We start from the raw sequence: 26,373 nt of genomic DNA on the forward strand, positions 1-26,373 counted from the left end.
TGCCTGCCTTTCGCTCAGTTAGCACAGTATTTTTGGAGCTCTTCTATGGGGCAACAGGTAGCAGGACTTGCTTTTTATTGCTGAAGAGTGCACCCGTTGTATGGACGTACCATATTATGTCTGTGGCTTCACCAGTTGATGGAGGACTATCTCCAGTTTGGCCTAAAGTGAATCGTACTGCTAAGAGCATTTGTGTGCAAGTCTGATGCGGACGAATGTTCTCATTCCTCTTGGGTCGACCTCTAGGAGTTGAATCACTAGGTCATATGGCGGTTTTATATTTCTGGATTTCTATTAATTTTTCTCTTAGACAGCTTTTTAAGAAATGCTTATTTATTACTTTTGAGTGACAGAGAAAGAGAGAAGGCGCCCCAGAGTGGGGGAGGGGCAGAGAAAGAGGGAGACAAGAGGATCTGAAGTGGGCTTTGTGCCGACAGCAGACAGCCTGATGGGGGGTTCGAATGCACGAACCCAAGACCATGACCTGAGCCCAAGTTAGATGCTTAACCTGAGCCACCTAGGTGCCCCTGGGCAGCTTTTTTTGAAGTATAATTTATACACAGTAAGATTAATCAATTTTAGGTGTACAGTTTAATGAATTGTACAAATTGTAATTCATTTAACTCCTGTAACCAACACTACAGCCACAATATAGAAAATGTCCATGACCCCAGAAAGTTTCTTTGTGCTCTTTGCATCTGTCCCCTCCCCAACTTCAGTTTCCTTTCAACCAGCAATCTATTCTGCGTTACTAACGTTCTTACCTTTCAGAAATTTTCATGTAAATGGTATCATATAGCATGTAATCTTTTGTGTCTGGTTTCTTTACCCTAACTTGATGCTTTGAGACTGATCCATGTAGAGATACATCTACCTGTCAAGTTATACACAAACACACACACACACACACACACACACACACAAATACACATGTTTCTGTGACATATCCCCCCCCCCCATTCCTTTAAAAATATAAAACCCATTCTGAACTCACAGCTGAATAAAAGCAGGCTGAGTGGGGCTTAGCCAAGCAGGCATAGTTTGCTAACTCCTGTTACTCTGTGCTCTGGATCTCCCACAATTTGTTTATCTGTCGACCGTCGATAGTTGTTTGGGTTTCCAGTTTGGAGCTATTACGAATAATGCCACCATGAACATTCGTGTGCTAGTAGAAGGCTTTGTGTGCCTGTGTGCTTCCTTCTCTCTTCGTCTTATACCTGGGAGTGGATTGCCTTAGCCACACGTGGTGTGTGTGTTTGACATTGTAAGAAACTATAAAACTCTTTCACCAAGTGGTTGCGCCATTTGTCATTCCCATCAGCAGAGCGGGGGTGGGGGGGGGCGTTCAGTTTCTCCACATCCTGGTCTGCACTTGATAGTCTCAGTTTTTAGGTTTAGCCATATATGAACGTGTATGTGATAGGATTTCATTGTACTTGTCATTTGTATCTTCCTGATGACTGATGATATTTTCACGTGCTTATTGGCCATTCTTACATCTTTCATGGAATATCTCTTCTAGTCTTCTGCTCACACTTTTTTCTAAAAAAAGTGTCTTTTCATTGTTGAGTTGTATAGATACAGCTCTTTATCAAATACATGATTTGCAGATATTTTCCCCCAACCTATGACTTACTTTTTCATTTTCTTGTTGGTGCCTTTTGAAAAGCCCAAGTTTAAATTTTTGATCATGTCCATTTTGTTCTTTTTTTCCTCCTCTTTTGTGACTCATTCTTTTTGTATTTGAAGATGTCTTTGCTTGCCCCAAGGATTTCCTTCTCTGTTTTCTGTTTTCTTACAGCAGCTTTAGAGTTTTTGCTTTCTGGCTTTGGTGTGCGATCCACTTCGAGTTAATGTGTGTGTATGATACAAGGTGAGAGTTGAGATTCACTCTCTTCCCCCTGTGGCTCTCCAGTTGTCCCAGCACAGTTGTTACAGAGATTATCCTTTCCCAGGGCCTCTTTGGCAAAAAAAAAAAATCCCTTGACTGTATAAGCCTGGGCCTATTCCTGGATGCTTCTGAGTTCTTAGAGTTTAATTAGAGCTTATATATTTTGATCTGTGAGTGAGGATATAGATATGACTGTCAGAGCCCTTCCTGCCTAAAGATGACACTGCTGATAGCATTGCAGCCTGTCAGAAGTGGAAAAGATGGCCTTTCGTGTGATGTTCACATGAAGGGCCTTGAATTTTCAGGTGTGGCCGTGGTGGGGCTACCGTGGTGCCTTTGCCCTTGCTGCCCAGTGCTTCTGTTCAGAGCAGAGCTGTTGTGTTTCTCGGTGCCATGCTCTGGTTGGTTTGTCCTTCTGGCTGCTGCCACCATGCTCCGCCGGGTGCCCCAGCGTGCCCCCATACAGTGGCCGGCCCCCCGCAGCTCGGCCTGTAGTACAGCCGGACGCCAGTCTCTGTGCATTTAGCCCCGCCACTCTGTGCCGTAACAAGCCCTGGTTTGGCAGACTGGCTTTATTCCAGGCCCTCACTGTGGAAGAGCCTGTCTTATTTAATTTCCAGGGTGGCTTGTGAGTGAAGCTGTTGGGATGATTTGAGCAGCTGGATAGGACGCCATGTGGAGTCACAGCCCCAGCCTTGGTGAGCGTGGAGGGGACCCCAGCTAGGCTTGCCTGGTTGCTGGCACCGCCTCGCCCTGCACTCAGGCTGCCAGCCTCCCCGAGGCCTTGATAGTTTCTCCGTGTCGTCAGCAGCATGATCTTGTGACGCTTACTGGATCGTGGCATTGCCGTGATATCGGTGAGTCCGGGTTCGTGACTTGGTGGCTTTGAGTTCAACATTGCTGTGTTGCTGTGTGGGATTCCCAGCCCCACATGCATCATTTGCCGTTTGTTCTCACCTACTAGGTGAGAATTTCTTGGTCGGTGGAGGTTAGACTAAAGGACTGGAGTAATGTTGGTTTAGTTGTGTTCACGGAATGGCTCAGGAGCCACAGGGATGCATCTCTCCTGCCCCCGACAGGGCCACCACACGCGGTGGGTTCATCTGAAACCCTATGCTTTGGGCAGACAGACCGGCCGAGCTCAAGCTAGTTGACAAAGTCCTTGGAAGGTTAAAGAAGGCATTGAGTTTCAAAGAGCCCTTCGCTCTTCTCCCTGCGGTGATTTGGCCTCTGACCTTGCGGCAGCCTAAGGCATCAGCGCGGGCCCAGCAGTGCTCAGTTGTGCAGGCTGAACACCGCTTCCACGGCTGACTGCCTCTTTATTCTTCGTGAGATGCCAGCGACGAGGTGTCGTTGGTAAAGCACCCGGCCATTCAGCTCATTAGCTGGCCGTACCTGTTGGGGAGGTGCTGTGGACAATTTGAATCTGAGTGACAGTAAACAAACATATCATTGTTCCTCCACTCTTCCAACGGCACAGAGCTCTGCCACCTTCAGTCAAGTGGTCTGTGCTTGACAAGAAGAGAAGAACGTCCTTGGGAGCCACTGGGTCGGTGGTGTGGAACCGGGATCTCTGGTCTCCGGCTTCTCGCCTGCCTTGTACGCAGGCAGGCATCTGCTTCCAGACTGGAGGCTTGGAAGCTTTTAAAAGGCTCATTTGTTCTGCTTCCCTTATTTCCAAGCTAGAGCAGAAGACTGACTGGCCCCATTTTCTGCCCTTGACACTCAAATTCTGGACATTCGGGGAGGGTGGGGACCAGAGAGGTGTATCTCCCAGATGCTCTGTTCCTTCGTGGGGGTCTGCACTGGCCTTGGAAAAAATGGGCCCCAGGGTGGGCTGCAGGGAGACCCCGAGTGGTCACGGTTGGGGGTTTGAGCCAGTTTGGGATCACACCGAGTGCTTTGCTCTGTTACCTTTGAAATCCACGCGGCAGGTCAGAGTTACCTCCTCTTACTTTCTCTCTTTTTTCATTTTGCCACAAGACAGAATTGTATCACACATCTCCAAAACGAGTAAAATGGCATTTCAGCTTCTTGTCTTTATAGACTCTCTGAACTTTAGGAAAGATCATTCTGGTCCCTTTTCATTAATAATGAAAACCAAGGGGCAATAAAATGTTCTTAACGGGAGCATGTCAGGAACGAGTCGCGGTGTGGGGGTGAAGGGTGCGGCCGGCAGGGAGCCACAGGTGTTGCTTGGTGCTTGAGGAGGTCAGAGCTCTGGAAAGGTGGTGGCCGCTGGAGGAGGGGTTCTGGTTCGTGGACCCCTGAACTGCCAGCATCTGTTCAGCCTTCCAGCTCCAGTACCCAGAATGAGAGACTGCGCTTCTCCAGGCACGATGTTTGCAGGAAAGAAGGAACCGGGCAAGCTTTGGTTCTGGTCCAGTTTCTAGGGCGTTGCAGCTGTTCTCTTGCAGGAGATTGAGTGAGTATTTGAGAAGTCAGTGGTGAATAGAATATTCTAGAAACATACCCATTTTGAAGCTGTTCTCTCTGAGAATTTGGGCAGCACAGATGGAAGTGCCAGGTGTGGACGAAAGCCCTCCTGAACAGTGACTCTTGAAGAGTGACAAGGTTACTGTCTCCACTTTTTCCTCCTAAAAATGGACTCGTACTGGATGTTGGACACTGCATCGAGGCACTCAGAGCGGAGTGGGCTCGGGGTGCGACCAATGAGAAGGTTGCCTGGGACTCAGAGCCTCCTGGCTCCTCTGGGTCAGGGTAGAAATGTCCATCTACGTCGGGGGTCTCAGAGCTTTTGATTTAATGAGCCGCAGTTGCTTATCCGCATAGATGCTTGTTGGGTGGGCACGTTCACTACAGCAGAGCAGCAGAGCTCCTTTCTGGAGACAGTTTCTGTGACCCAGAGAGTGACTACACAGCCCCAGGAGGGAGTGGGGACGCCCTGGCTTGCCATAACCCACACCCCAGAGCCCATGCGACACGCCAAGATGCACCATAAGCAGAGTCAAAAGACATATACTGGGAGGGACTTTTGCAGCTTCTGTCATAGACAAAGGACTAATTTTCCAGGCTCCTCCATCACTGTCACCTTTGCCTCCTGAAAGCCCCCTTCAGCAGTATAAGAAGTTGTATAAATTGATGAGGAAATCGAGTAGGAGAGCAGGATCACATACAGTACCCCAGAAAGGACACACAGGGAAGAGATGTTCAGTCCTCTCTGGAAGATAAAGGCAAATGAAAACTGGAGTGAGGGACTCTTTTCTGCTTAGTACGGGCAGAAATCTGAGTGTGTTGAGCCCGCGGTGCTGCTGTGAGGAAGTAGGCACTCTTGGACACGGCTGGTGGGAGCCCACTGGTTCAGCCCCCGTGGAGGACTATTTGACAGTATCTTTCCAAATTGCAAATTGCCTGCACTTCCGACGTAGGCGCCTAGGGATTGACGTGCACGGCTGTCCTCGGACGTATACGTGAGATGACATACGGTCACAGTCCTTGGGGGCAGCATTGTGTGAAACAGTAAGAGGCCGGAAATCAATGGGGAGTTGCTTAAATGGAATATTAGGCAGCTCTGGAAAGACAGCAGAATGAGGACGAGGGGGAACGGGCAAATAATACGGAGCAGCGTTGCCTTAGACGTGCATAAAAAGTCTCAGGCAGGACAGACAGGAAGCTGTTCACAGTGGCTGCTGATGCTGGAGGGAGGCTGTTGGCAGTAGAATGACAAGATGATCCGTGTGCTTTTTAGACCGTGTGCGTCTCGTAGCTCCTCAAAAACTGTAAAACAGAAAAGGGATTTGAGGGCTGAGGGGGGGTGGGCATCTTGGGAGTAAGTGCAGGAGACTCCAGGGCTGGGCCACCTTGGGAAACTGGTTGGGAGTCTGTAGGCCACACAGGTAGTGAGGGGAGGTGGCTGATGAGAGACTCTTCCAGGCCCCTGCGTCATTGTCCCGTCCACCTCCTGAAACCCCATTCAGCAGCTCGAGGAGGCGGGAGCGGCACCCTTGCCACCTTGAGGGTCTTTGCCACTTGGACCCACCCCCCCCACCCCCCCGCGGCCTGTGTGTCAGCAGCCCCTCCTCCCCGAGTGCCCACATCCTGCCACTGAGCTTTGAGAAGTTCCCTCGCCTGCTCCCCTCTGGTCACGAGATGCCAGGATGTGACGAGGACCTGGAGAGCTTGCACTCCCAGGGACAGGTGAAGGCAGAGACCCCCGGCGCCCGCCCCTGGTGTCTGCCCCTGCCCGTGCTTCGGCTTTGCCCCCTGACCTTGTGCTTCTTTTCAAGAAGTTCGGGAATGCGGTTGCTCTTCCTCCTCCTACCCTTTCCTCTCCTAAATGCGCGTGTGCACCCCGGCTTCCTTGTCATAGCAGCCCCGGTGGGTGCCTTCTGGGCAGCCTGCTGCGGGCGCTGTGGTCTGCTGCCACGGATGGATTAGTGTCCTGCATTAGTGCCCTGCCTTCCCTGGCAGGTCCCTTGAGAGGAGGCCGAGCGTCAGGGAAGATTATGGACACGAAAGCACTTTGTAAACAGTGCATGGGAAAGATTGTGAGGTAGAGAACCCCGCTCTCCTCCATTCAGGAGTTGGGGGGGGGGTCTCCTGGAGGCTATTCTAGAGCACTGGGCCTGGGGCCTGCACCTGCGCAAGGACTGGCTGCCCATTTCCGGTCCCTTCACAGCAGCAGCATGTTGTCATCCTGGCCCCGTCCCTCTTACCTTTTGTGGCCCCTTTGGTAGCCTCTTCCCTGCCTCCTCACCTCTCTACCTCCCACTTGTATCTCTCCCTCGAGGACACCCCGTGTTATCTCCCAAAATACAGAGCTGACTGGGTCACTCCTGATTCAGAGCCTTCGGTGACCCCAGTGCTGTGATCCACCTCTTCTCCCCCCTCTGCCCTCTACCACTCCCGCTTGGGTGACCCCTCTCTGCTCTTGCTGGCCTCCCCCCTTGGATAGACCCCGGGGGGGGATCCCCCTCGGATAGACCCAGCTTCTGGCCACCTTCTCTCCTTTGAACACAAGTCAACCCCTACCTTTGTACTTGCTTGTCCCTTGCCTGGAGCTCTGTCCTTGGGACCCCACAGGCCTCAGCATCTGCCTCTTCCAAGGCCCTGCCGACCCCTGCTTCTCTCCCCCGACTCCCCGACATCACTCTGTTGGGGCTCCCCCCCTTTTTTAAGATTTTATTTACTTAAGTAATCTCTACACCCAACGTGGGGGATCGAACTGACAACCCCGAGATCAAGAGTCTCCTGCTCCACCGACTGAGCCAGCCAGGTGCCTGCCCTGTTGGGCCTTCTTGATCACTCTCCGGAGTTGCCTTGCTCAGTTGTTTGGAAGCTGTCTCCTGCACTTGTTGAGTGTGAGAGCAGACCAGGACACGGGGGTCTCGTCGCCATTGTGCCCCCGTGCCTGCAACACGGTCGGGCACGCAGAGGATGCTTCGTGAAGTCTTGAATACACAGATGGTGTAGTCTCCCCTCCCCCGTCCTCTGCCTCTCAAGTGGCTCTTAGCTCATCCCTGTGGGTGGCAGGCGTGGGGACGTGTATTGACGCCCACCCAAGTGTGTTTGTGTCAGCCTCGCAGGACCCTTTGTTCCCTGAGAGCGGAGACCGTGCTCTAGATCGCCTCTGCCACCTGAGGGCCACCCGAGGCTTGCTCGCTGCTACACACCTCTGCACAGGAGGTGTGAGGTTGAGGCAGGTGGTCCCGAGAGCCCGGAAAGGGCGGGGAGGCGACGCCAAGCCGCTGTTCCCGACCGTCGCACGCCGTCCCGTGTAGTTGTGTGTCACAGATGCCGATCCTCTGAGATTGAGACAGTACACGTGCTCTCCCCTGCCCAGGAAGGACGCGTGTGCTTCTCCTGACGCCCTTTTCTCCCCACCTCAGGCCCTGTGGGGTCCCGATGGAGGGACTACGGCGCCTTGGCTGTCATCACGGCAGGCATTGCGTTTGGCTTTCACCAGCTCTACAAGGTAAGTCCGCCTTCCCTGTGGCTCCCCTGGCATTCAGCCCCACGCTCCCCCGTCCCAGGGTTTACCTGTGTCGAGGCGCCCAGCCCTGGAGCGCGACGGCAGGAGAGGGGCCGCGTGTGGAGGCAGAGTATGCGGAGGAACACGCTCTCTGTGCGGGGCGTCTGGCTCGGGCTCCGTGCTGCCCCCGCCTGCGTGGCAACTCCAGACCCCGCCTCGTCTGCTGCACTCAGCACTGCTCCTCCGCGTCCCCACCGCACAGGGTGACCGTGGGGCCCATCCATCTACAGGCCATGTGCCCGGCACATGCTGAGTGGCCGGGGCATTTCTGAGAGACAGAATAACACGGTGTTTGAGAGCATGGACACTGGGGCCCGGCTGCCGTGTGGCATCCTGGTTCTGCCACCTAGTAGTAGCTCAGTGGTCTCACCTGTAAGACGGGGACAGTGGCACCTTCCTCACGAGGCTGTTGTGAAGCCCAAAGGAGTCCCTGCTCCTTTGAAAGTGCTGTGTGCCTGGCACCCAGGAAGCATTCTGTATGCTATTTTTCTACTTTAGTATTGGGAACCGGCTTTGAGAATCTCACTGTAATCCTATTTACGGGCTGTGTTTTCTGTTTCCTACATATTATCTTGGCATCCATGTAAATCTGGGATTTTTTTTCCTGCAAACTTCATGGTCAACCCGCTGGATCCCAGACTTCATTGTTCCCAACAGAAGTGCAGGCGTGAAATGAACACGTACTTCCTTGATACCAAATACGAACCAGATACTGACCAGCAGACACTAACTTTGATTTGAAGCAAAGCGCGTCTTTTTGAGGACACAGAGCCGGGGTAAGCCCCAGAGACGACTCTCTACTGGTCCTGGGGAGAAGGCCTCCGCTCCTGAGCCCCTGTGGTTCCACCCCTCATTTGCAGATTAAAAAAAAAAAAAAGTCTGAATGAATTCCCAGACTCAATATTGTAACTTTTAGCACGTGAAACATGTTTAAACACTGTGCTCTGGGATTCTTAATTTTTGACTTAGTGCGAAATCTAGTGACAGAGTTGTAGCAGAGTATAATTTTTTCAGGGTAACATCTATTCTTGGAATTGGAAATTTCCATGTCAAATCCAGAAGCAAAATGTTCTAGGTCCTGGGACTTCTCCCTCTGCTCTCTGACCCAATGCCCCCCCCCCCCCCCCCCCCCGGTCCCCGTCCCCGTCCCCGACCCTGTGTGTTGAAAGCCTGGTTCCAGTCACTGACTGCCTACAGTCATCAAGAAGAATAAAACACTAAGAATTCTCGAAACCACTCCCAGCTCTCCTAAGCAGTACCTAATGGTCACATGGCCGCCCTCGGATGGCCTGCGGCTAGAGGAGCAAAGCAGAGGTATCTTCAGTTCTTTCCATGAAGCCCTGATCTTTATGCCTTAAAAAAGAAAGAGACGTTGGAAGATAAGTCACAATGGTGATGAGAATTTCTTTAGTTTCTTTAAATTAAAAAAAAAAAAAAAAAAAAAAGGTAAGCGCTGTCATCTTGCTTTATACATACGTGACAGTTTGGGCTCGGGTAGTGTATGCGCTCCTTCCCGTGGCTTTTTTGATCTCAGAAATCGAATTTTTCGTTAGTTACATGCGTAAGAATCTCTTGACTTGTACACTCGGGAAACTTTCAGCCCAGAACGTAAGGCTACATGTGATGAGTTTCGGCTCAGTTGTGGGTAATAATTCACACAGCGGTTGAAAAGCACTTTGCAAAATAGAAAATGCTTCTATGTGTGTGCTAAATAATGATCTTCGCCGAGAAGTCGCTCTTGAAGTGAGTTCTCCCGCAAACCCCTCGTGAGAGACCTCCTTCTCCTTCTCCAGTATAGCCTTAATGGAGAAGTTGCTCTCTTTTTTTTCCATCGGGGCACCAAATGGAGTAGGAAGCAAAGTTCCTTGGTCACACCTGCCAGCCTGTGCTGTGCTACCTCTAGTCCCACCCCGTTAATGGTGACGACTGGGCTTACGCTCCTAAGACAAGAGGCGCCAAGTCCTGAGCCACGTTCTTTCCTCCAGCTCTCCCAGCGGCCACCCTGCTGCCTGCCTTCCGCCCCTTTGCACCTCAAAGTAGGCAGCCAGTTACCAGCTGTGCCCCACCTTGCCTTCTTCCTGAATGTTCCAAGACCCCCGTGCTCCCCTAGGCTTCCTGAATTTTGGACCCTGTCACTCAGTTGACCTGTTGCATCCACTTCCTTTTCCCCAGAGCCCGTGTCTTCAGCTTCCGCCCCTTCCTCTCCTGCTGCCCTTGTGTCTGGGGGGAATTTGACTGCATTTGACTCTCACCTGAAGGAAACTTGTTCTGAGGATTCAAGGCTTAGTTTAAAAAACAACAACAAACTTGAGGTGGGACCTCGTTCGATGGCCTCGGAATACCATCTATTATTCTCTAGTAAAAGGACCAAAGGCCCAGAAGTCTGTTGTGGATTTTCATCTAGTTTCTCAAATTATTTTTTGTTTATTTGACTCATTTTTCTCTGAATAGATAATTCATTCACAAGGTTCAAAGTGTTTAGAGGTTCGGAGAAGAAAGCTTCCCTTCCACTGCCTGGAGGCCATCAGTGGGATCTCTTTCTTCTATCACCTTCTACACTTTTATCTTACAACTTTTTTTTTTTTTTAAGTTTATTTGAGAGAGAGCATGTGCACGAGCAGGGGAGGGGCAGAGAGAGAGGGAGACAGAGAATCCCAAGCAGTCTCCACCCGGTCAGCACGGAGCTGGATGCAGGGCTCGATCCCACAAACTGTGAGATCGTGACCTGAGCCGAAACCGAGGGCTTACCTGATGGAGCCACCCGGGTGCCCCTTTATCTTACAACTTTTAAAGCAGAATTTTAAATAGCTTTTGTTACTGAAATATATGTAGCATCCGTGAGGTAATTAAGTGAAAGAACCAAAAAGAGACCACATGGACCTTCCTCGCCCCTACTTCTGGGTCCTTGTCCTCGTTCAGAAAGAATCTTAATCAGCCTCGTAACTTTCAGACATCTCATTTACGGTGTTTGTGTCGGTGTCGGGTTTCCAAAACCCAGAGGTGACAGAGAGAAAGTTGGTGGGCAGAACTGGCAAGCCCGCTGGAGAATAACCCCAAGTTGGCACCCACTGCTCACACCCACCCTGCTCCTCGTAGAAATACCTGCTCCCCCTCATCGTGGGTGGCCGAGAGGACAGGAAGCACCTGGAGAGGATGGGGGCAAGTCTCTCGGAGCTGAGTGGCAGCGTGGCACAGACAGGTAAAGATTAATGACTCCATCAAGTCGCCCCTCCAAGCCTTCCCGAGCAGCCCCTTCTCGCCCCGCCCCTCCCCCTCGCCTCCACTTTATGTGGTGACTTCATTTATCTGCTCTGAGAATCTGTTCACATTTGCAAATGAAGCCGCCGTCATTTCGGTTTAATTTGAAATTGCTTGTTTACTGTCGGCGCGGCCTCAATTAATTATGTTTTTACGGAAAGGCTCCCAACCTCAGAATATTAATAAGGGGAATAAAATGACAGCCTTTCTAAGGGCTGTAAAGTTCATTTTTAATTTCTGCTTCTGTGAGGTTTTCAGGGGGGTTTTCAGCGATTTTTTTCCCCCTTCCCTCTAAGAATCCAGCACAGGGTCAAGAGAGGCTGTAATTACTGCGGCTCCGGGGACCCCAGCCACCTCCTCTGTCATCGACTCCACAGGGCTGGCGTTCATTACCCGGTGCCCCAGTGATGGCCCAGATTAGCTGGGACCTGTCGCACCAGAGGCGGCTTTTCCTCTTTATAAACTTGTTTACTAGACGGAGGCTCTGAATCTAAAAACTCAGGCAAGCGAGAGAGCCACTGTCCCAGGCAGGAGTCTGTCCCACTGGGGTGCACTTGCAGAGACCCCAGAAACGCTCTGGTGCATCTGGCCCTGGGAGGCTGACCCCAGGGCCCACGGCTGGGACACGGTCTGGTACCACCGTGGCCCCCGGGAGCTACGGCAGCCTCCGGGTTGGGTACGGAGGGCAGGAAGGAGTGTCAGGAAAGCGGGATTTGCGGTCTTCAACCGCGCCCGGTATCGTGTGGGTCTGAGAGGCGTTTCTCCCAGCTTCGGAGAATCTGAGAACTGCACGGTGAGGGGCGTGAGATGAGGGACGCGGACGCAACCGAAGTCAGAAGAGCCAAGCAAATCCTAAGCACATGTAATTGGAGGGGAGAGGTTTTGGACGGATATACTGTTGACCACGGACAAGTGCACAATAGAAAGATGGAGTGGAAATCCTAGAGGTTAGATGCAGTGCAGGTAGATTGCCCGGAGTGCAGATAAATTATATGGATTGTGGGGTGGGCGATGACTGCAGATAAATTAGATGTGGCAGCTATAGGTGTGTGGACAGAGAAGGGAAGAATCTGTGTGTATCATTTAACAGAGATGTGACTGCTTTTTCCTCCCAGTGACTCAGTTACAGATGACTTTAGCCTCCGTCCAGGAGCTGCTGATTCAGCAGCAGCAGAAAGTCCAGGAGCTCGCCCACGAACTGGCCGCAGCCAAGGTACTTGTCCCTGACCCGCTCGGGTCCAGGTCTGCTCTGCTCGGTGCTCTGCTCGTCTACAACGTTCCACGGGGTCTGACTTTGTTCTTCTCATGCCGGATACACAAGCAGGGGCCCACACAGTCCTCGCAGAGAAAGGAGGCGGCCACCGTCCCGTCTCTCCTGCTCCGTGTCCCCTCCTCGCAGGACGGAGGAGAGGCAGCTCTCTGCCTGCGGCCCCTCCTGTGGCAGCTCACGCCCACGCTCTGGAGGTGGCCGGTATAGACACAGGGTGGTCTCCGCTGGCACTTTACGCCACGTTAGGCCACAGGTCACAGCATTTCAAGAGCGAGTCCAGGGAGCAGGGAAGTGGGGGAGTGTGCCAGGGCCCTGCGCAAAACCCTGCATCCACGGGCAGATTCTCAACACCCAGGTCTCGGGGAGTCAGGGAGCCCCTAACAGAGCGCCAGCTGGGATTGCCCGGGGCTGTTTCCGTGCCTTACTTCCCAAATCTGGAGTAGTCTTGGCAATATCAGGTCCTGGGATGAGACCTCTTGGGTTGAAATCTGCTTCTGCCGCGTGCCAGCTGCGTGAGCACAGGCAAGTTACCTAACCTCCCTGACTGACTTTCCTCATCTGTAAAATGGACCTGTAATGGCACCCCTTCACTGTCTGCACATGCTTACAACAGTGCCCAGCTGCTGTCAGCTCCCGGGATTGCAGGCTTCTGGCCCAGGCCTGTAGGTGCACGACAGGGTCATTCCCGAGGCATTTAGACTGAGCCCAGGGGACAGTGGTCCAGTGGCTCCAGGATGTCCACTGTCCTCCCCAGTCCATCCCCGTTCCTGTGCTGCTTTCTGGTCGCTTCCATACAGCCCGTGCTGTAGAGGAACCTACTCTGAGTGGCTCTTCCAGGAGAAGCCCCAGCCGGTGCACCACCAGATGTGAGCCAGCACTCAAAGCTTTTGCGTTTGCAAAACGAAGTGAAACCGGAATCTTTCTATTTCTGATGGAATCTGGGGGTACCTCCTGTGAAGAGGGGTCCCCGAGAATCCCCTTTCCCCTTCTTGGTACCCCACACACGAGGTGCTGCCTGCACTTCCCCCACAGAGGCTGCGGTCGCCCACGGCTGCCTCTAGCTGCTGTGCGCACTCCCCGTGGGCTAGCGGCCCTTAAAGCAAGCGGGAAGCCTGTATTATGGCCCCCGCCCCACTCTCCTCTATTATCTTTGGAAGCGGTGGCCTGCCAATGGCCAGAAGCCATTCCGGAAATTGGAAAACTGTTTGCAGACCTGAAGCGTTAAGATTAAGACCACATGTTGCATTTTAAGAGGGGAGGGGGCCCAGGATTGTGCTCGGTGGTTGAGCGCTGCCTCTGTGGGTTTCTTGTGCTTGCCTCCCTGCTGGTCCCGCCCCCCCACCCCCCCACCCCCGCCACCCCCAGCTGCCTTCATCCTCTCCTGTCCTGATGAGGGGCTCACTGGTGCTGTGTTGAAACCCAAAAGAGGGAAGACTTTGGTTACCCCATAAACCAGAGACTCAGAGCTGTGTTTTCTCAGCTGTAACGTAAGTTTTTATATCTGGCTTCCAAACTCCTACTGCAGCACTGTAAAAAATTAAAAAGAAGAGCGTTAAGTAATTAAAAAACCTACATAAAACTGAAGGCTGGGAGTTTTCTACAACTGTTTTTTAAAGAGACTGGCTAAAAAGCCCCAGATGTCAGATTTTATTTCTAAATCCTGGCATCTGGCACCATATGCGTTTGGAAATTTGAGTCCTTTGTAGGCCGGTGAGTGGAAATTGCTCCCTTGTTAATGGGCTGCTATGGCTTTCAAGGTCTCAGAGAAGCCAGAACAGTGGCTCCTGGATCTGCGCTGTCTGGTGGTCTGGAGCGAGGACCCCGAGGGGATGTGTGTGCGGGCGACTGGTGTTTGCAGTGGTTGCGTGCGCTCCCGCCAAGACCTCCGGCCCCTCTGAGGGGCTTCTCCCTGTGAAGGAGCGCTCGCCTGAGCAGGCCCAGAGCGGCCCCCACCCCAGGCTAGAGGCCCGCACAAGGCTGGTGGGACCGTCCAGGGCCCCTCCCCGCTGCCAGCCCGGGTAGAGGTGTCAGGGAAGCCGGGGCCTTGCACGACTAACCAGTGCACTTGAAGCCACCGGGAGGTGGCGTCCAGCCTGGTGGATGCAGGCCCGCGCACCTGGGCCCGTCATGCCTGGAATTGGCCCATAAACACTTCACAGGCCGCTTGGCCACCGGCAGCTACCACCTGGGGGGCCACCGTTTGGACTTTCCTCTTCTCTGTCTGTCTCAACAAGATTTGCCCAAGAAAGCTATGGTTGTCTGAAGTTTCTTTGGAAAATGGTCAAATCAAAGGGGAAAGGTATGCATGGAAAGATGGTATTTGTCCCTTTCTCCCGTGGACCCTCTTCAGGGAGAGAATCGGAGTTCAGTCCTAGAACAGCCTCTTTCCCTCTGCTGAGCCTTCAGAGTCATCCCCAAACACTGACTGTGGACGGACTGTGTGGCCTGCATGCTGTGGTAGCTTTGCACTTAGTGGGGTGCGGCCTGGGGGCCCGACCCCGCTGAGGAGGGAGACGCAGGCCTCCCAGGAGCACGGGAAGGTGCTCCGAGGCGAAGCCTGTCTTCCGGGCCTGCTTGAGATTGGAGCTGAGGGCCGGGCCGGGCGGGTGCCCAGCGGTCTCCCTGACCCCCCAGTACAGGCACGCCTCAGAGATACTGCGGGTCTGGTTCCAGACCACCATAGTGAAGCAATTATTGCAAGAAAGCGAGTCACGTTACTTTTTTGGTTCCTCGGTGCGCGTGAAAGTTCTGTTTATGCTATACTTTATTAAGGATGTAGTAGCATTTTGCCGAGAAAAACGTACCTACCTTAAATTTAAAAATACCTTATTGCTAAAAAATGCTGATCGTCATGTGAACTTTCAGCAAGAGTCCTATTCGCTGATCACAGATCCCCACAACGAATACAATAATAATGAAAAAGTTTGAAACACTGTGAGAATTGCCGAAACGTGACACACAGACACAAAGCAAACGGTTCCGGGGCACCCGGTGCCGACAGACTTGCTCGATGCAGGGTCGCCACGGACCTTCCCTCTGTAAGAACGCAGGTCTGCGAAGCGCAGTAAAACGAGGTAGGCCCGTACTGTGGGGTTGTGGTGGCTGCCGGTCTCACCCCCGAGTCCAGTGCTGTGTGTGGTGATCTCTGCAGGGAGGGTGGCTCCGCTGGTGTAGTTGGTGTGGAGATGGGAGTCACCTGTTCTGTTAGTTGGTTTTAATGGGACGTTTCAAACCCGTGACGGAAACAGGGCTGCAGCCCGGACAGTGTGCTTCTGTCGCACAGCTGGGCGCGTGTCTCAGCCGGGCTCTGCTCGTGCCCCCAGCTTGCTTTGCGGCCCCTGCCAGACAGTGGGTCATCACGTATCGCAGACACTTCCTGTTTGCATCTCTTGAAGGATAGGGGCTCTTTTGCTGCTGGTATTTTGCACAGCCAGAATACCGTTACTCTACGGCTAAATGCATGTCACAATTGCTTAATATCATCAGATACCCGAACAGAGTGGTGGCAGTATTTGTTTTTAGGGTGCCGTCATTTAAACAGAAAGACCCAGGAGGGTAGACCCCTGGATGGGCAGTGGCAGAACCTTCCCAAGCGGTCTCCAAGCTGGCACGCAGGACACAGCACGCCCTGCATCCTGCTGACGCTGCGGGCCCTCCCGCCACCCTGGCTGGCGGAGCCCCACGGGGCGGGAGGGGGGGGGTGCCGCTCTGATCCTTGTTCTCCCGTGTTTTGACTTTCAGGCCACTACATCTACCAATTGGATCTTGGAGTCCCAGAATATCAATGAACTCAAGTCGGAAATTAACTCCTTGAAAGGGCTGCTTTTAAATCGGTAGGAGGAGAGAGGGGGTTGGGCTGTGGTTCTGCCCCAGCCTGGGGCCGCCAAGTGGGAGCCCCTGGGGCCTGTCCAGCTGTCACGGGAAGGGATGAGACGAGTCCCCCTGAGGGGTCCCTGTCTGTCCAGCCCCTCATTGAGCCGGGAGACTCAGGGGTTGAGTTTGGGAACCTTGGGAGCTTCTGTTTTCCCTCCCCCAGAGGCGCCCCTCCCCCCCCCCCCCCCACTCCAAGGGGGACAGCCTGGGGTGCCTTGTCAAGACCCGGTCAGGGACAGCTGCAGCCAAAACACGGGACCTGGAGCTGAAGAGAACATCCCCATCCTGAAACAGGGCCTCCAGGCGGGGCCATCGCCTCCTCCTCCCTCCTGAGCCCTGACAGGACCTCTCAGTGGACAGTGTGGTCCCAGAGAAGTTCCTCGCAGAAGGCCAGGGAGTCCTCAGCTGGAAGGATTCTCCGATTCAGGGCAGGGGACAGAAGCAGTGCCTGCCATCCCGCCCCTAGCTTCTTTGGTCTCCTCCTGTCCTGCAGTGACAGCACCTGCCATGAGCCCCGACAGTGGAGGCCGTGTCACCAGTGCAGCCCTGAGCGGAGGGGTGACCAACCTGTGCTGGCTTTAAATCCGCAAGCCCTGTGCCCCAGGAGCCACTCAGTCCCGAGGTGGATACTGGGATGGTTGGCCACCTGGCCTGCAGGGCACTTTGGGTCGGCCTTGCCTGGCTTCTCACTTCTCTGGGGTTTAGGAGGGGCTCTGTGAGGTGGTCCAAAGGTACACCCACTTGGGGTCAAGGATTGGGGGCTGCAGGGGTCTTGTGGCCCCAACCAGGGGACCCATTTCTCTAAGCCACCTTCTTGTAGGCCCTCTTGGGAGAAAAGAACATGGCCCTAAGAGAGGTGTGACCGAGCTTGGCGACTAGAGGGTTGTCATTAGGAGAAATCTTTTGTGTTTCTGAACCTAGGAGACAAGAGCCTTTGAGGTCAGGGGGACAGAGAGCAGGGAGTTTGGAAACTTTGGAGGCAAGGAAACCGCAAACTGCATTTTCTGTTAGCATCCACGCTGCCTTTGTTGTACGCACGCCATGCTGTGGGGTCGGGGCAGTGGGGGGAGCTGTCCTGAGACCAGCGCTGGTGGACCGTGGGCAGCCCAGGAGGGAGCAGGCCATTGTCCTAAGCCTTTGTCCTCTCGGCTCAGGCAGAGATGGGCCTGCCCGCCCTCGAGCCATTGCCAAGGGGACCTGACCTCCCGGGTCCCTCGTGCAATCGGCTTAGGTCCGGGCTGGCCCAGGGCACCGGCGTCACCCTTCTGGTTGTGAGGTCTCTGAGCCCATAGCCAGCGGCCAGGCCTTCCCACTTCTGCCCAGGCCGGAGATAAGGTAGACGGAGTCGAGGCCACGTGGCTTGGGTCCCCAATTCCCTGGCTCAGCCTCAGTTCCCTGCTGGCCCCTCCACCCCCAGCCCCCTCTCCTAGGGACTAAGGACTGGGAGGGAGCGGGCTTCAGTTGTGGCAGCCCCTGGGGCCAGCTGTCCAGTACCTGCCAAGAAAGGCAGGCCTGGTCCAGGCAGGGAGGGCCCGGGAGGCACCCTGAGTGAGGCAGGGTGCTCTGAGGGCACTTCTGGCTTCCACTTCTGCTCCAACCTCCAACCAGCCAAGAGGCCTTTTTTCTGGGCGGCAGGGTGGGAGGTGGGCGGCCCAGTGCGTCCTGCCCCCGGCTCAGCGGCCCTGGGGGAGTGCGTTGGCCGGGGGACGTGTGCGGCTCTGCCGAGCGAGGGCCCCAGGGTACCGGCACCGACCCTGCTTCTTCTCTCCCTCTGTCAGGAGGCAATTCCCACCGTCCCCCTCGGCCCCGAAGATCCCGTCCTGGCAGATCCCGGTCAAGTCCCCGTCCCCCTCCAGCCCCGCTGCTGCCACCCATCACAGCAGCAGTGACATCTCGCCCGTCAGCAACGAGTCCACGTCATCCTCGCCCGTGAAGGAGGGCCACAGCCCCGAGGGCTCCACGGCCACCTACCACCTGCTGGGCCCCCAGGAGGAGGGCCAGGGGGTGGTGGACGTCAAGGGCCAGGTGAGAATGGAGGTGCAGGGCGAGGAGGAGAAGAGGGAGGACGAGGAGGAGGAGGATGAGGACGTGAGCCACGTGGACGAGGAAGACTGCCTGGGGGTGCAGAGGGAGGACCGCCGGGGTGGGGACGGCCAGATCAACGAGCAGGTGGAAAAGCTGCGACGGCCCGAGGGTGCCAGCAATGAGAACGAGCGGGACTAGGCCCCGAGGGCAGCCGGCCTCCGCTGGGCCGCCTGGCCGGGTTCCTCCTCCTCCTCCAGCTCCGGGAGGGCCGCCTCGTGCAGGCGGGGCCGAGCTGTCGCAGCCTTCCGCCTCCGTGGGGCCCGAGCTCTGTGCGCGGGGACGAGTCTCCGTGCAGCCGGCCTCTCTGTCCTGAACGCCAGCCCCAGCCTGCCGCTTCCTCCGCTCGGCCCCAGCCGGCTGGGCCTCGACCTTGTTCTCACGTCCGGCTGAGGGCGCAAATTTTCCGGGCCCGGGCCCACCTCAGCCCTGTCTCCCAGACGGAGGTCGTGTCCAGGGCGTGTCTGCTGAGCATCTTAGCTAACCTAACACCGTGCATGACAAGAGGTAGTTTAATTACCTGGCTCCCGGTCCTCCGCGGAGGAAGAGCCGCGTCGATGTGGTATCTGCTGACCTGCCGCCCTCCTGTCCTGCCGCGGCTGCTTCACTAGCCTCACAAGGGGCCGGGGGCCGTCTCGTCATGTGTCCAGAAGCCACGGCCCTGTGCTCTTCTCTCTCTCGGCAAGGGCCTCCCGGGGCCCCACAGCCAGCTCTTGTCCAGAGGCTGCGCCCCCACGCGCCGTCCAAGCCCCACCGCGCCCGTCGTCCTTCCAGACAAATGAAATCATTCTGCACTTCTCCCGTCCTCGCTCGCTCGCTGCATCGTGACTCAGCTAACCCCATGGCGAGACGTGGTTCTCACTCCCACGTAGGAGCCAGGCGTCAGGGCCCCCCCGTCTGCCCCCCGCCCCCGAAACACATGTTCATTTGTGTGATCAGGTATGGGTTTCAGAATATAAGATACTACTGTATATAATTGTAATAAATACGAGTTGTCACTATTTAATTCCTGCCTGTGGCTCCCTGTCTGCTCGCGGCATCCTCTGCCCGGGAGTGGGTCTCACCCAGGGCTGTGCCCCTGAGCCCGGAGGGGGGCCGGGTGGGTTGCCTGGGCAGCCCTTCCCGTGGGCCCGATGGGTGACAGGCCCTTTCCTGAGGCAGGTTTCATTAGCCGCTCACCGACGACGGCTGGAGGGTTTGGTCCTCGGCTCGGAGTGTGGAAGGGCGACATCCTGATGTGGGAAGGGACCTCATGTTACTGTATATAGACCTGGTGTTGAGCGTGATGAGCTCTCCTTCCTTAAATGGATGAATGTGCTCCCAGGAGAGCGTGTGTCTCGCTCCGTCTTCCTCCCCCGTCTCCCGCTCTCCCTCCCCGTCTCCCTTTAACCTTCACACGGCGTTCAGCTGCACCCAGAAAAACACGCGGCGCTCCTTCCGAGGAGCCTCTGCTCCCCCAAGCCCCCGGTGCTGCGTGCGGACAGAGGGCACCGCCACACCCGGGGGCCTTGAGTAGATCCAAGGCGGGGACCAAGTGCAGGGACAGTGGCCGCGGAGGCGGAGCCCTGCAGCCCGGCGTGTGCCCTGTGGGCGAGCGCCTCGCTCCCCCCGCGGGCCGCCACGCGCCACTGCCCGGCGCCCCAGGGAACGAGGTGCTGTTTTGTCTCAGGAAACAGTTCTTCTCCTGCCTAGGCCTCTCCTTGGGGCCGGGAGCCCAATCCCCTTCCCGCTGCCGCAGACCTGGCCCTGTGGCCCAGGGCGCCGTGCGGGTGTCAGGTGACAGTGACTCGACTTCCTGAGCGCCCAGGCCTCCGGCCCACTCGGTCGTCACCTTTGATGTTCATAACCTCCCAGGACGTCCCTGCGGTCCCTTTTCCCACTACGTGCTCCCTAGGGCCAAGCGGAACCCTCAGGGACTCCGTGCTGGGGGGCGACGAGCCCGCCCTGGGCCAGGGCTCCCGGTGTCAGGGAGCCAGGCCGATGGGCCGGAGACAGATGAGCAGAGGGTTGGGGGCCTGGTCTGAGCCTTTGGCTCAGATGTGGGATCCGTGGGATGTGGCCCGAGACCGGGCTCCGTGCCCTCTGACAGTGGATGGGAACCCCAGGGCCTCAGTGGGTGCTTCGGGGTTCTCCCCATTCAGCTTGGTGACCATTTGGCATCGTCTCTAACTTGGTCCCTCCTGCAATGGCACCGGACGGGGAGAGCAGAGGGCAGGTGGCCTGGGGTGGCACTGGCCGGAGCCATCAGGGTGGGTGCAGTCCGGGCAGTGCCACCCCACCTCCCCATCCAGACGGGACTACCTGAGGCCTCACCATCCCCAGCCAGAGGCAGAGGGGTGTCCGTGGCGGGTCCCTGGGGCCCACAGGCAGGAGATGGGGAAGGAGACCTGGGCCTGGAGGCCTTTTGCCCTGCGGGTCCTGAGCTCCAGTGTCGGCTTTTGAGGACTGAGAGTCTGGCGAGATTTCAGGGAGGAAAAAACCCCTCCCCAAAACGGCGTGAGTGCTGCCTAATAAAGGCAGCTGCTGGACGGAGGGAAAACAGCCCTTTGAAAAAAAAAAGCCTTTCATTAGAAAAATAATGCATTTCATCCAAATAAGGTAAAAATATTTGGAATGGGGCAGAAGTGAGCAGCAGGCAGCGCCCGTCAGGCCTTTCTGGAAGGGGGAAGATTATTAAACTCAATTACAATGTAGTTTTGTAAAGCGTCATTTAGGAAAGAACAGGCCCCAGTGCTGGGAGGCTGCGGGACGGCCCTCCTGGCCCCGGGGTCCCCCCCGCCGCCCCCTGTGACTCCCTGGTTCTGCGGGGCCTGGTGTCAGTACTGTCCCCCGAGCAGAGCCCAGAGCAGAGGCTGGGGAGGCTGCTCCCCGACCTGCCCGCCCAGCCTCCTGCACTCCATGTCCCTGACGTGCCCCCCCACCCCCACCCCGCTCCCCCGTCTGGGAAGGGGAGCTTCCTGGGGGAGGGAAGGGGCTGCTGAGTTTTAAGTGTTTTTTGTTTTGTTTTGTTTTGTTTTTGATATTGCGGAAGCACATCTCAGATGTTTTAAAACTCCGGTCAGTATAGAGAGGAGCAGAGAGCACACGATCTCCCCTCTACTGTCTGGTTTTGTGGGTGCACTTACAGCCCCCCCAACCCCGCCTCTATTTTAATAAAGATGGGAAGTTCCTTTCACCCTGTCCCGTGACTTGCTTGTCTCACTGCAAGTGAATCCTGTGTCTTTGGGAGCTCACACCAAATGGGAGTGGAGGGTTCCTTAGAAGGCTCTCCTCCCACCCTTGCCCTTCGCCTGGCCAGGAGCACTGAGGTTGGTTCTTGGGTCTGGGTCTGGAACCTCCCTCTCCTCTGGTGACTGCCTGGCCCTGGCCCTGTCCCTGCCCCAGCCCTGCCCCTACCCCTGCCCTGGAACCCAAAGAGGAGGAAGGGCAGGCAGGAGACATTTACTGACGATCTGAACCTCAGGAGTTTACTTAATTCTTAGTGCTTCTTCGCCTGTTTAGGATGGTTTCTGCCCAGCCCCCCAGAAAAGAGGGTCCAGGCAGCAGGTGTGAAAGTGCATGTGAGACCCTGCAGGTGTGGCTCCAGCCTTAGGGGAAATGCCCACCGGGGGGTAGACCCCAGTCTTGCCCCTGCTCCTTTGCCCTGCACAGGTGTTTCCCACCCTGGGATCAGCCACTCCCACTGGGGCGGGTGGGGGGAGCAGCCACAGTGAGACCCCTTCAGGGTGTGGTGCCGACCTGGGACAGCCGCCCCCTCCTGGGGAGAGCCGGCATAGGTTGACATGCAGGGCCTAGCTGGGGGGTGCTCTCTGCGGCCCCCTTGTGCCCCCCCCCAGCTTCCATCCCCCACTCCCCACCCCAGCATTGTAGGGGCCTTTCCCCTGAATGACGAACAAGCCTTAGTAGTTACTGAGCACATTCAAGTTCATGCTCTTCTAGAAGAGATAAGATTTTACTATTTCGTAAGGAGAATGCCTGAAGCCTTTCCTTGTTCCTGACAAGTCTTGGAAGGATCTGCTTTATGGTGACAGGGCCACATTTTTATTTATTTATTTATTTTTTTTTATTATTATTTTTTTTTTTTATTTATTTTTGGGACAGAGAGAGACAGAGCATGAACAGGGGAGGGGCAGAGAGAGAGGGAGACACAGAATCGGAAACAGGCTCCAGGCTCCGAGCCATCAGCCCAGAGCCTGACGCGGGGCTCGAACTCACGGACCGCGAGATCGTGACCTGGCTGAAGTCGGACGCTCAACCGACTGCGCCACCCAGGCGCCCCGAAGGGCCACATTTTTAAATACACCCTGGAAACTCCGGTGCCCAGCCCTCTGCACCCCCAGCCCGGCAGTCCTGGGAGAATCGTTTCCAGGCACTAGCAGTTTCCCGGATGCCTTCTAGGTCCAGGGTGCAGCACCCAGGTCTGAGGAGGGCTCTGGCCACGGCCGAGGGGATCCTTTGGTGGGGAAAAAGCTTTGGTCTTTCTGAAGCCATATGTCACCCTCTGAGGGGCACAGGGTACAGGGCTCTCAGGAGCAGCTGGGTCAGGCTGCTCATCACCATCTGCCTCCCGTGCTGGCTGCGGGCCTCCTGGGAGCTGCTTCCTGTCTGGCCTGCCGGAGAGGGTGGGGCGGCTCCTCCCTGCAAGGGTGGCACAGGCCCGGTCCCACAAGGTCCCCAGGGTTCCGGCCCGTCTGAAGGGCCCGACTGTCCACCTTGCTCCCCGGACGCCTCTTCGCCTGCCACCTGCTGTGCCCTGGCCACGGGCCAAGCCAGCCTGTGGGGCCGGGGCCGCCTCACGAAGGCTGGTGCGCGAGCTGCCATCGCCCAAGTTGACAGGGCGGGCTGGCCACGTGGCCTAGGGAGGGGGGCTGGCCTGTCGCCATGGGTCCAGGCGGGAGGGAGCACGGCCGCTCATGAGTGCCGAGGCCCGACTCCCATGTATGACTCAGCGGCTGGTAGCACCCAAGCCGGGCCAGGTCTGTGGGAGGTGGGCAGGCCACTGAGCTCAGCGTGAGCCTGTGCAGCTGGTTCTGGCTCTTTCCAAGAGGTTACAAAACTCTTGAATTTGCCCCAGTTTGGGTGTAGGAGCATCACAGCACCACAGCCAATTAAATCCAAGAAGGAAAACACGTTTTACTGCATTTCCTACCGAGTCCAACAAGCCACGGGGAGTGCAGTGGGGCCCAGGCCCACTCGGCGCCCCTGGGGTGCGTGCCCCTGCAGCTGCCTCACCGCCCACTTGGGGGCGGGGACACGGTCTCATCACGGGTGATGTGGCCACTCCTCTCTGCCCTCCTGTGGGGCGGTGCCCGGGACTCAGGGCAGTGAGCCGGCCTGGTGCAGCGTCCCGATGGGTCACAGGTCCTTGTCCCCCTGAGGCTCTTTGGAGGGGCCCCCCGTCCCTGGGCCGGGCGCGGCCCTCCTGATTCGTCTCTCGGGGCCCTGGGGCCTGCCTTGTCCATGAGTCCAGTTTGGAAGCCGGCCCTGCCCTCGGCCAGGCTGGGCCTCCCTCCTGTCCATCGTGTGTGACTCTGCTGAGATCCATCTGGGCCCCGAAGGCCTGGGGGTAGCCAGGGAGGGGGCCTTTTAGGGGGTCCGCCTTGAGTCTCTCCTCCCTCCCCTGGGTCCCAGGAGGCCCCTGAGAGGCAGCTGAAGATGGGAGTCCCTGGGAGCCTCGGTGGGCCCCTGCCCCAGCACCCAAAGGCGGCCCTGGGGTCACGCCATCCACTCACCCAGCTGAGGTCTGGGCTTGGCTCTGCGCCTCCCCCACCCCAGCCCCACGGGAGGGCCGCTTGGCCCACCAGGGCCTGTGAAGCTCCAATAATGGTTTTAATTTGTTGAACTTGTGTTTTATCCCATAAATTAGTCACTGTTTTATTTAACAGAATCGAGATAGCCACAAACAATAGGCGAGTTCCAACTTGAACATTTTAATAAGACAGAAAAAAGTATATATTTTCGCGTCTGTTACAAACATATTTATGTAAATAGCCTGTGGGCTGCGTTCCAGGAAGAAAGAAGAAAAGGAAGGGCCTTCTGTGCTGGGGCTGGGTTGGGAATGAGGCTTTTGTGGTGGAAACGACAGTGAGCAGGGTGCTGGGAGGGTGTGGACCCAGGTGGGGGGGGGCAACCCCCCCCCCCCCCCGCCCCCACGCCCCTCCTCCCACTGGTGCCCAGCCAGGGGAGAGGGGCTCTTCAGGGCTTCACCTTCCCACCCCGCTGGTTCCCTCCTCTGGGAGGTGGGTGTGCTCATCACAGCAGCCTGACACCCGGCGGCGAGCTGCTCAAAGTGGAAGAACTTGGATCCCACACACATCCCCGCCCCGGGGCCCTGGGATGCTTCGGCCACCTGGGAGGAGGTCAGCTCAGGGCAAGAGCGGCAAGGTGGTGTAGATGAGGTTTAATGGGAAAGCAGGTCACCATTTAGAAACGTCAGGGTGAACGAGGCATGAGGCCTGTGCTCTGGGCGAGGCCCGGTGGCTGTATTTGCGCCATCCACGCTTCTGGGGGAGCCCCCCCCCCCCCCCCGCCCCATTGATGGGCCACAGGGCCGGCAGCTCAGGCCTGGGGCTGGTGGCTGCAGACCTAGGAATCGGCCCCCTCTGGCTCTGCCCCCACGTGCTCCAGGCAGGAGCCGAGCCAGCATCCGGATCGGATCCGGGTACGCGCCGTTCCCAGCCCAGGCAGGTCCCTGCAGGAAGAAGGAAGGAGCCGAAGGAGGCGGCAAAGGATGACCCTGCCAAGCGCCTGCCCGGTAGCCCTGGCTGCGGGAGGCTGGGGCTGGCCGGGGTCTGGGGCCGGGGGGGTGGGGAGCCTTTGCCCGAGGCCTGGGGCTACCAGGCCAGTCAGTTCTGCCCTCCGGCAGCCCCTGAGCCTCACTCGGGGGGCTTCAGGCAGCGCCGGGGAAGGAAGCCACCTTTCCGGAGCTCAGGACCCGAGCTCCCCACCGCCTGTCCCCGGCAACCTGGGGGAACTCGGCCCCATCCCAGGGCCAAACTGGTCTGCCCCTTTCCTGCCAGGGTTGGGGAGTGACCGACTCCCTCCCCTCGTCCCTGCCCTGGCACATGGAGCCGGGCCACGGTTGTGCCGTCCTGCGTGGCCCGATCACTGCCAGCCACTTGAGGCTGATTTTAAAAATAAAAGATACCTTGATAGATTTTTTTTCCAGTTTTTATTGAGTGAAAATGTCAAACCTTGCATCAGTCATGCAAAAAAAAAAAAAAAATCAAATAAATAAAACACATATATTAAATTTCTAATAGCACTAAATTCAAGTGGAAAAATATTCAGTTCTTAATAACCAGGTGCCGAGGAGACCAGATTCAAGTAATCAGAGCACACGCTGTTCAGTTCGGTTTTCACGTTCTGCATTTTTCGTCTCAAAACCTCTCTATATATCTCTATATATCTATATATGTATATACATATAGATATATACACACACATATGTGCATACATATTATTTTATATTTATATATATACACATACATAGTTATAAAACATTAAAAAGAGCATTGGTGGATCAAGCATTGTTTTCCCCACAGAAAGAAACTAAAACAAAAATTACACATTAAAATTCAAAATGAGCTAGCAATGGCTTATAGTCCTAGTGTGCAATATGGAGTTTACAAAAGGCTAGACTTCCCACTGTCGGCATCTTCTTTTTTCTTTTTTCTTTTTTTTTGTCTTTTTTTTTGTTTTGCTTTGTTTAATTTTGCTACATTGAAAAATGTTTTTGTGTTTTGTTTTTTGCTTTTGTTTTTTTTCCTTTACAAAACTCCCTCCACACACCCAGCAGCTCTGTGGTAGGGCACAGAGCCTGGGCGAACGTCAGCAGCAGCGCGAGGCGCCCACAGAATTCAGGAGGCTCTGGTAGGGGACACGTTTTAGGAAACGATTTGCTCCCTGTTGAATCAGGTACGCTCTGTCTGACCACTCCTCCCTCCCTGCTCCCTCTGTCCAGTGCAGATGATCCCGGCTCTCTGGCTGTGGGCAGCCAAGAGGACA

General features: G+C 55.8%; 1 protein-coding gene across 1 annotated transcript in view; it reads left to right on the forward strand.

Annotated features, from left to right (window-relative positions):
• PEX14 (peroxisomal biogenesis factor 14) overlaps window positions 1-19,372 on the forward strand; it is a 143,707-nt gene extending 124,335 nt beyond the window's left edge. The window contains exons 5-9 of the mRNA XM_042954228.1: window positions 7,741-7,826; window positions 10,980-11,082; window positions 12,257-12,354; window positions 16,153-16,244; window positions 18,063-19,372. Coding sequence (XP_042810162.1) covers window positions 7,741-7,826; window positions 10,980-11,082; window positions 12,257-12,354; window positions 16,153-16,244; window positions 18,063-18,507 — 824 coding nt within the window. The 3' untranslated portion in view covers window positions 18,508-19,372. The remainder of the gene's footprint in view (window positions 1-7,740; window positions 7,827-10,979; window positions 11,083-12,256; window positions 12,355-16,152; window positions 16,245-18,062) is intronic.
• The last annotated feature ends 7,001 nt before the right edge of the window (window positions 19,373-26,373 follow it).

The sequence above is a fragment of the Panthera leo genome, chromosome C1 (assembly GCF_018350215.1).
Source record: "Panthera leo isolate Ple1 chromosome C1, P.leo_Ple1_pat1.1, whole genome shotgun sequence".
Classification (NCBI taxonomy): domain Eukaryota; kingdom Metazoa; phylum Chordata; class Mammalia; order Carnivora; family Felidae; genus Panthera; species Panthera leo.